General features: G+C 24.6%; 3 protein-coding genes across 3 annotated transcripts in view; 2 read left to right on the plus strand and 1 right to left on the minus strand.

Moving 5' to 3' along the window:
- Positions 1-748: 748 nt before the first annotated feature.
- LOC126899891 (uncharacterized) lies at positions 749-3372 on the plus strand. Its single transcript, XM_050675136.1, has 5 exons — positions 749-1968; positions 2155-2361; positions 2432-2531; positions 2644-2928; positions 2985-3372. The coding sequence occupies exons 1-5, from the start codon at positions 1048-1050 to the stop codon at positions 3281-3283; spliced, it is 1812 nt and encodes a 603-aa protein (XP_050531093.1). The 5' UTR covers positions 749-1047; the 3' UTR covers positions 3284-3372.
- A 2468-nt stretch (positions 3373-5840) lies between these two features.
- The window catches only part of LOC126899894 (uncharacterized), a 17709-nt gene continuing 13726 nt past the window's right edge, over positions 5841-9823 (plus strand). The window contains exons 1-4 of the mRNA XM_050675148.1: positions 5841-6042; positions 6178-6204; positions 7797-7826; positions 9748-9807. Of these exons, the coding sequence (XP_050531105.1) occupies positions 5940-6042; positions 6178-6204; positions 7797-7826; positions 9748-9807 (220 nt within the window). The 5' untranslated portion in view covers positions 5841-5939. The remainder of the gene's footprint in view (positions 6043-6177; positions 6205-7796; positions 7827-9747; positions 9808-9823) is intronic.
- Positions 8457-9823, minus strand: part of LOC126899892 (zinc finger-containing ubiquitin peptidase 1-like) — a 39261-nt gene continuing 37894 nt past the window's right edge. The window contains exon 10 of the mRNA XM_050675138.1: positions 8457-8596. The gene's annotated coding sequence lies outside the window, so the exon portion shown is untranslated. The remainder of the gene's footprint in view (positions 8597-9823) is intronic.

Consider the following 9823-nt stretch of genomic DNA (forward strand, 5'->3'; position numbering starts at 1 on the left):
GAAAAAAAACTTTTTTTTTAATTTTTGTGGAATTTAACAAATTTATACTTTAAAAAAAATCGAATTTTTTCGTTTTTTTCTCTAGTTTGCTCGTTTAAAGAGATTAACTAAAAATTACGCAAAATTACACGTTAATCCATACATGTGGCTTGTAGAGCAAGTCATCAGCTACACTATGAAAAAAAAAAATTTTGCGCTCGATAATATTTGAACTGTACATACTGCATTTACCTAGAATAAACGAGTATTTCCCTAAAAATCGTATTATGATTTTATAGGCATCCTCATAAGTTAACACTAATAAATAACATTATATGAACTCATCGATAAGATTTGGTATTGTTTAAGTTATCTTGAATGTATATCTATCTGACGAAAAATTTTTTCATCGTTATATTATGCCATAAAGTTAACCACTCTCCATTTGTTAATCTCTCTATTTTCTATACATTTTTTCAATATAGTGTTTTTTTTTATAAGTTTTTAACTTTTAAAATTACTTTCTTCAAATGGATATTAAAACACCTGGTAAGTTATTATTAAATAATTTATACCCTTATTTAATCAATTTATAAATGTGTGTAGATTTATTTTTTACTGGAAAAACTGTTTAACAAGTTATACATTTTTAATAAATTTTTTTTCGATCATAATGCTATATAATATATAATAGGATTGTTTAAGATTTAAGATTAAACCTTTTTTTAATTTTGATATTATAATTTTTAACAATATTAAATTTATACATTTATTTTAGTTTCTGATTGTTCATCATCTATTTTTTTTTCAAATCAACAACTGATTGAAGTTATTAAAAAAAATGGTATTAGTTTAAAAAACATAACAAACAATAACTCAAGGGCAGTAATTTTTGATTTTTTAAAGCAAAAATATAATGGAGCAAATTGGAGTACTCATTTTATTAAAAAAGTTGAAAAAAGTATATTAGTATTTTGTTTGGCTGCTTCTAGAAGATGGACTAAGGTTAGTCGTCATCATGAAAGGTTTTTGAAAAATTATTCAGAATGGCTTACTACACCATTTAAAATGCCTTCCATTAAAAAAAAATCTACTAAAACAATACAGGGCCGACCTTTGGTTGATTTAACTGAATGTTCAGAACGAACAATGCGGCGAAAAATTAACTCTGCGTTAACTATGACATCAATGACGTCACCTGAAATTTTATGTGCAGCAAAAAAAAAGTTATTTGTGTCTGGAAAAAGAAATGAGACTGCTTTATTTAATAAACTGTTGTTGTCTCCTAATAGTGTCCCACAAATGAAAATGGCAATTAAAGATTCTTGTAACAAAGAACCTATATCTTATACTGCTGATGAAGCTTTAGCATTTATTGTAGACAATCAACTTACAAAACAACAGTATATGAATATAAGATTAGGAGCTAAAAAGAGGAATTGCGATATTTATCCATCTTATGAAAAAATTTTTAGTGCTAAACAAAAATGTTATCCTGATAATGTTAAAATTAGTGAATCTGGTTGCATAATACCCTTGCAGAATCTTTTAGATCACACAACTAAAAGAATTTTTCAAATACCAGCTATCAACGAGGTAAAAATTGGCAAAAAGTTATTAGAAATGTTCTATAAATGGGGCTCCGACGGAAGTAGTGGTCAGGCCCAATATAAACAAAAATTTAATGACAACCCTTGTACAACTGACCAAACAATGTTCATGTTCTCTCTTGTGCCACTTGAACTTAGATGCTGTAGTGATGATAGCAATGATAGTAGTGACGTAATTTGGAAAAATTCTATGCCTTCCTCTACTAGATTTTGTAGACCTATTAAATACAAATTTATGAAAGAAACAATTGAAAGTACCAAAGAGGAGGTAAAAGAAATTGAAAAACAAATAAGCAAATTAAATACTACATATGTATTATTCAATGACGAATACTTTGAAGTAAAACATACGCTTATTTTTTCTATGGTTGATGGAAAGGTTAATATTAAACTTTATTATAAATATCTAAAATTTATTGTGTACTTTTATTAGTAATGATTATATTATTCAGTCACAGAAAAAAAAATTTCAAACAAGAAAATTAATGATCAATATTTTTTATTGATCTATATAATTTGATTACTTATTTCTTAACTCGGTTCGATAAAAAAAAAAAATTTATAGGTATGTAATTCTTTGACTGGAATATCTAGCCAAAAATGTTTTATTTGTGGATGTAAACCAACCGAAATGAATGACATTGAGGCAGTTAAATATCGACCATGCATAACAGAAAATTATAAGTATGGATTGTCAACGTTGCATGCGTGGATACGTTTTTTTGAGTATTTTATTCATCTTTCGTATAGATTAGAAATTAAAACTTGGCAGGTAAAATAAAAAAATTATAAAATATACAATATGCAATCCACTGACAATTTATTTTCTTCTAATTTTAAAGGTTAAGGCTGTAAACAAAGGTTTGTATAGTGTTCGTAAACAACATATTCAAAATAAATTTAGGTCTGAAATGGGACTTTTAGTAGATATTGTGTTACAAGGTATGTGATACTTTAGTCTAATTTAATATTAGAATGTTAAAACATTTAAAAAATAATTCATTCTATACAATTTAATATTGTCTAATATATATTCATTATTGTCCAATTATAGGACATGGAACTACGAACGATGGCAATACTGCAAGGAAATTTTTTAAAAACGCTGAATTGTCATCCTCCTGTACTGGAATTGATATTAATTTAATTAAACGGTGTGGAACAATTTTATCGGTAATAGCGAGCGGATATACAATAAACATAAAGGCCTTTGAAGAATATTGCTTTTTAACAGCTAAATTGTTTGTATCATTGTATCCATGGTACTATATGCCGGCGTCAGTGCATAAAATTTTGTTACACGGTGCTCATATTATTCAATATGCGCCACTTCCTATAGGTAATATCACAAAAGATTATAGTTACTACAATAAAAAATATCAACATTTATTTTAGGCAACTTATCTGAGGAGGCACAAGAGAGTCCCAATAAAGATTATAAAATGTACCGAGAACATCACACCAGAAAAAATTCGCGCTTAAATACTAATGAGGATTTAATTCACATACTTCTTATCTCATCGGATCCTTACATTTCTAGTATCGATAGAAATAAGCAAATGCATTTAAAAGAGTTATCAGAAGATGGTAAGATGTTAGTAATATTCCCTCATAATGATAACAACTATAAAGAAGATGAATTAAATAGTCAATTAAATGATTCATTTTCAGACATGAATTTATCAATGGCATAATTATTTTTTATATGTATAAAACTAAAATATTCATATTTATATATCAATGTAATCGTATAACAATTAATAATAAATAATGACTAATTTTATTTATAGAGTAAAAATCCTGTAAAACATACGATTTTTAGGGAAATACTCGTTTATTCTAGGTAAATGCAGTATGTACAGTTCAAATATTATCGAGCGCAAAATTTTTTTTTTTCATAGTGTAGCTGATGACTTGCTCTACAAGCCACATGTATGGATTAACGTGTAATTTTGCGTAATTTTTAGTTAATCTCTTTAAACGAGCAAACTAGAGAAAAAAACGAAAAAATTCGATTTTTTTTAAAGTATAAATTTGTTAAATTCCACAAAAATTAAAAAAAAAGTTTTTTTTCTTTTTCATTTGAAAAAGAATATCTTTTTTAATAGGAATAAAAAAAAAAATTTAATTTTAAATTATGTTTTAAGGCATAAAAAAAATGTACAAAAATAAACTCAAAATTACTGAAAATACGGATAAATTTTAGAAGTATAACATTAAAATAGCTCTACACCTTCACTAAATCAACTTATGCTCTTGAAAATTTGTATTAAAACCCTTAAGTATGATATTAATGTGTTTTGCTAAAAAAAAAAAATTTAAGTGACTTTTAAAAAATGATACTTTTGGCCGCCTAAATCGGCGTTTCATTCCACTGTGCGGCGCCGTTTTTGAAATTCCCTAGAGAATAACTGTGTTAATGTACATGCTATTTGGGGTTACTTAACACACATGAAACCATATTCTTACAATTCAACGTACCAATCGAATAATCTCATATCATAAATTATTATTTTATTTTATTTTAGATTACCTTATTATTTTTATAACTTCGAACTTAGACCCCGATGAAATAATTAATAATTAATTATACGTAGTAAATAATTTTACTATTACAATAATAACAAATCTTTGTCTATTGTTTCTTTTTTTATATACTTTGAACTACTACAATACATTATAATTTGGAAACATTCGACGTTATTGAATGTTTTCCGATATCCCTTTTAGAAATAATGGAAAATACGTATATGTTTATTCATTATATATAAAATCAAGACTTAAAAACATATAAGCGACACCTTTGTCAACTTCATCACGTCAACAGAGAAGACGCTACGGCAAACGAAATAATCATCTTTTAATAAAATGTGTGTAATTTTGATAATATTTTTTTCACTTTTAAAATTGAGGTTTTTTATTCAAAATTTCTACTCATATGGGTTGAACTATCTATTATTATAATTATTTGTAATTTAGTATGTATTTACCAGAGTCTATACCCATTGCAACAATTGTTCATTTTTAGGATAATGATACAATCTGTGATAGGTTATCTTGATTGTATTTACTACAGTTAAAAGAACACTTAATTATTAGTATAGATGATAAGTTATTGCATAATAAAGTTTGTTGAAATAAAATGTAAACATCGTTAATACATCCTGTTTTGACCGCAATTCCAAATATAATCCTGGCACTAAGATATCGTAATTTTAATTATGATATCTTAGTAAGTATCTTTTATGTGGTTTTAAATTAAAATTGTTTGTCGATCTCACACACACATATGCTTATTTTTAATATATGTTAAAATAAGCCTTATTTTATGTACTAAAATTTCAAAAAAAATAATTTGTACCGACGACCTATTTTCTATATGAAAATGGCAGTCGAAGTAGAACAAAAAAGTAGGAGTTATTTTTGCTTTTGAAATAATATACCAATTTCTTAAGATTAAACACTATTTCCATCGAAGAGTTTCTTTTGATAGTGATTTTAATCAATGTCAGATATCGTCTTAACTTGTCCCAACTATGCCACGACTCTACTGTGCTACCGTTGTTTTTGTTATGATAAATTTAATGTTGATTTGTTTTTGAATTGAACAATGTTTTTGTTTTGAATTGTAACTGATTTTAAAATTATATTTCTACAATTTACGACAATCGTAAAATGTCGGGTGGTATGTCGCATAATAGGGAGGGGTAGGCTGGTATTTGTTTTTTTTTTTTGTAATAACTACACTCTTTCTCCATTATTTTACTATTTTACCTATAATATTACAATATTGCATTCTGCTATACTTGGAATTTTTTTTTTTTTTAATAACTTATATTTCCGTAATAATTAGTACTCAATTATCAACAGTATACAATAACAAAAGTTACCGTTTACTGGTAAAGCGTTCTTGAGATTTCTTGAATTGATATTTTCATTTTTATTCATTCAAAACCATTAAAATCTGTTGATAAAAATGATTTTTCAAATATTATTTCATTAAAAATAAAAGTAGAATTGCAATGGAATATAATGAAAATCACGACTTAAGAAAATTAATATTTTTTTACTACATTAATTTTTAAATGTGAGATAGACAGTATGACTAATGTTATTTTTGTGATTTTTACGAAAAATATAATTATACTATAAATACACACGTCCCAACTATGTAAATATGTTAGATAGTTAAATTATAATAATAAATTCAAATTATAATTGTAATCATTTTATATATAAGTTATAGTTTGCAGATTTTTCACAATAATATATTCATATACGTTTAAACTAACTTTTTAGAAATTTGTAAGCAAATTAAAATTGATTTTCGTATTATAATACACGAATAAAATGTTAAAACAGTTGAAATTTGTCAATTTATTAACTATCATATTTTGGTATTTTAATACTCAAATGTGCGACACAACGGGATTACGAAATCGAGAATTACAAGGTAAAATTACTTAGAAAATATCATAATATATTAAATTAGTATTAATATATTTCCTACCTCTATGGTTTCAATCGAAAAAAGAAAAGAAATCAATTTTTTATTTTATATATTATTATTTATTTTAATTTTTTATAGAGGCTGCGAATGCAATTTTGCAAACGAGTAAGTTGTTACCAACTTTATATACATTATGTTTATGTCTATATGCCTTTTTTGATTTATTATAAATGCCGTATGAATTTTTAAGAATACTAACTTTGCACAATAATTTCTAAAAAAACCTTCAATATATTTTTTTAAAAAAATGTTGCATGATATTTGGTCGGTAGCTTATGATGTTTTAACTTTTGAATAAAAACACTTTATTTTTATTTTATAATATGGACTGTATTTTTATTTTATATCTTTTACACATTTTATATACGAAAAACTATAGGTGCGCGTAAGTGAGCCAGACTCATCATTCGCTGTCCGGTTTTCGACTGACTTACAAACAAAAACCCTACGCTGCACCGCCCCCCACCTATTCTATAACAAAATATATCTAGCGTTTTTTCCCCAACATCAAACAATATTTAATTTAAAATATATTTAAAGGTGTCCATTTTTCAGACTATTTTTAAAAGTTAGAAAAATTATACATCAAAATCAATATATTTTTTGATTCTAGATAACGCATTTAGAATCATATAAAGCCATTGATTTTAATTATAGCCATAGATTTTTTTAAATTTCGGATAATTTGTTATTATAAAAGGAAATTTTTTTTTTTACTAATAAGTTCAATTTGAGTATTTTAATAAAGTTTCTTGGTATAATTGAGATCAATTTATTAAGTTTCACTTGTTCATTTTTTGTTCACAAAAAAGGCATTTAAAGTAAAAATTACAAAAAAAAAAAAAAAGTCACTATTGATACGATTTATTTAAGATTTACTCTAGAACTTGATAGACAAATCTAAATTTGTATAAAAATCTTTATCTTTATGCTAATATATGATATTTTTTGTCAGAAAGAAATAAAAAATACATGTTTACGTTGATAGGAACTAAAATAATATCGATTTTTGACTATTTTTCTAATATTTAGTAAATTATTTCATCCAAATCAATTTTTTTTAATGACACGTTGAATATTTATTTCAGAAACCAAAAATATTTTGAGATCATCTTTTAGAAACTTAATTAACTTAAAATTTGATTTAAACAAATTTTAAAAACTAAAATTATTAGAAAAAAAATATGTTGGTTAAATTTTAAAATTATTTCCTGATCTGGTATTTAAACCGATATTTTAACACAAGAACTTATTTGTTGACTCAATAGCTGTTAAATTTTATTTTTGAGTTAAAAAAGCAATGAATAATTTAAAAATATATTTATAAAATATTTTATTGGAAATATTTTAAATATCAAAAAAAAAAAAAAAATCTGTAACAATTATGTTATTTATTTTTTAAGACTTTCAAGTTCAATGCTAACTCGAGATTAATTTTCTTACTATACATTTATCTAAGTTATATGAAATAATATAATCAATATATTCAGTGAATAATTATTTTTATAAGAGTTCCTTTTAAAAAAGAAACTTTTTAAAGAGTAAATGTAAAAAAAGTCAATATTTTATTTATTTATCATAATAAAATAAGTAGTAATTTTATTAATTACTTACAATTATTAGTAAAATGATAAATAAATGTAATTTATATGTATATTGATTATACTAAACTTAAAACTTTAAAATGTATTTTTAAGATAAAGTTTTGTATTCGTTTCCTGAGGAAAGTAAGATAAAGTTTTTAATTACTAAGGTTGATTATTAACCATACTATTTTAACAAAGCTAATTCAATAATTATTTAAATTTATTATTATAAATTTCAATTATTTTATAATTTAAAAAGGCCGCCGGAAAATGACAGACGGACATAGAAAGTGTGCCAAAATTTCTATGAAAAATGTGGCCTGTTATGAGATTAGAATTTGCGACCTAAATCGCCGTAGGGACAAAACTTACCACTAGAACTTATTATTCAGATTCCGATACACTTCCATATAGTTCGATAACAAGATGTGTATCTGAGAAAAAGAAAATACTCTCTATAACACTTATCCCATTAATTTCGCCTTTCTTCTATACGTATTTTTTCAATAAAATGTTTCAAAATATAAATCAATTATTCTTTATATTATCTGTACGATCAATTGTGTACTTTAACTAATTAAAAATTAATTTTTTCTTAACTTTTGAACAAAACTAGTTAATTGTTTTTCTAATAAACTTTTTAGCTTAATTTATTTAATTTTTCGTTGTAATAATTTAGATTTTTAAGTTAAGGGGGTATTCTAGTGTAGAGGCACGAATTTCGCTCGATTTTTGATGCGCTGTATGAAGGAAACAAAAAATATTTTTAGTATCCATTTTTTTATCATTTGTTTATTGATGTTTTATTATAACATAAAAAAAAATTTGAATTGACAAAGTTATGAACAGTCAAAGTGGAAGGTCCAAAAAGGGGGTGTCTTGGCGTGCATGATACTAACCCTTCTGGTAATCTGAAAAATAAAAAATAGACAGATTCTTAATTATTATAGATGCTGCTATGTCACTTGCCCTTGAACAAGTTGAAAAAAATGTTTTTGATAAACGGTGGATGTATAAAAAAAACAATTTTTTTAAATATTCCGAATTTTTATTTTTTAAAGGGATGTATAAAGAATATTCTCTCCAAATTTGAAGTAAATCGGTTCATTATAACTTGAGATATCGTGTACACCAGCTCGAAAATGTAGTTTCAAGAAAAACTCGTTCAAAGTTTTGAGACAAGTTTTCGGTAATTTTACTAATAAAATGATACAGAATACTTACATATTTTTAATCGGCGATTACTGGCAATTGAAAAGGGATGTTATACAATAAAAATTTTAAAAGGCATATTCATCCGTAGGGATTTGGGAACGCCTACCGTTTTTTGTTAAGTTAAGCAGGTAAGGCCGGAACCTATGCTACGTTACTAAAACGGCTATAACTCATTAAATAATAGGAATTTTAAAAAATTCTTTTAATCGAATATTTTTAAATGTCTAGACTTAGGAAATATGAAAAAAAAAATGTTCGATTTTTTCAAAATTCTACACTAGAATACCCCCTTTTTCATAAAAAAGTATGTCTTTATACACTGTCTACATGGTTTAATTATAAAAAAAATTCGAATTTTCCCTTATCCCAATTATTACTATTTATATATCAATAAATTTAATTTTCTGATTAAAAAATGTATATGATTTTTAATTTAATATTTTAAATCATATAAAGTAGTTTTAAAGATAAAACAGTGCAACCAACACCAAAATGAACAAAATGAATAAAAACAATTTTTGATATCTTTAATAATTTCTTTCTATTTAGTTTTAAAATTTAAAAATAGATTCTTAGATTTCTTTTGCATCAACGACTAATAAAAATGATTTAAAGAGATTTTAGAAAAAAAATTAATTTAAGTGAAATTTGCTTTTTTTAAACTAAAATTAAATTTCAATTGATTTTTTAACTTAGCTAGTTATATTTATAATCTGCTAACTTTTAACTGTTAATTAATCGACATTGTTCATACTTAACTTAACTTGAGTTAATTATTTCTATTTACTTGCCCGACTTTGTGAACGATTATTTGAAATGTAATTTAATATTATTATTTTTTTTTAAGACCGACATATATTGCTAGAATGTTTATTAGTTCAGTTGTGTTATCATAATTATGATTATCGTAAGTATTTTTAATT

Source organism: Daktulosphaira vitifoliae, unplaced genomic scaffold (genome assembly GCF_025091365.1).
Source record: "Daktulosphaira vitifoliae isolate Bord-2020 unplaced genomic scaffold, ASM2509136v1 Scaffold_2, whole genome shotgun sequence".
Lineage (NCBI taxonomy): Eukaryota > Metazoa > Arthropoda > Insecta > Hemiptera > Phylloxeridae > Daktulosphaira > Daktulosphaira vitifoliae.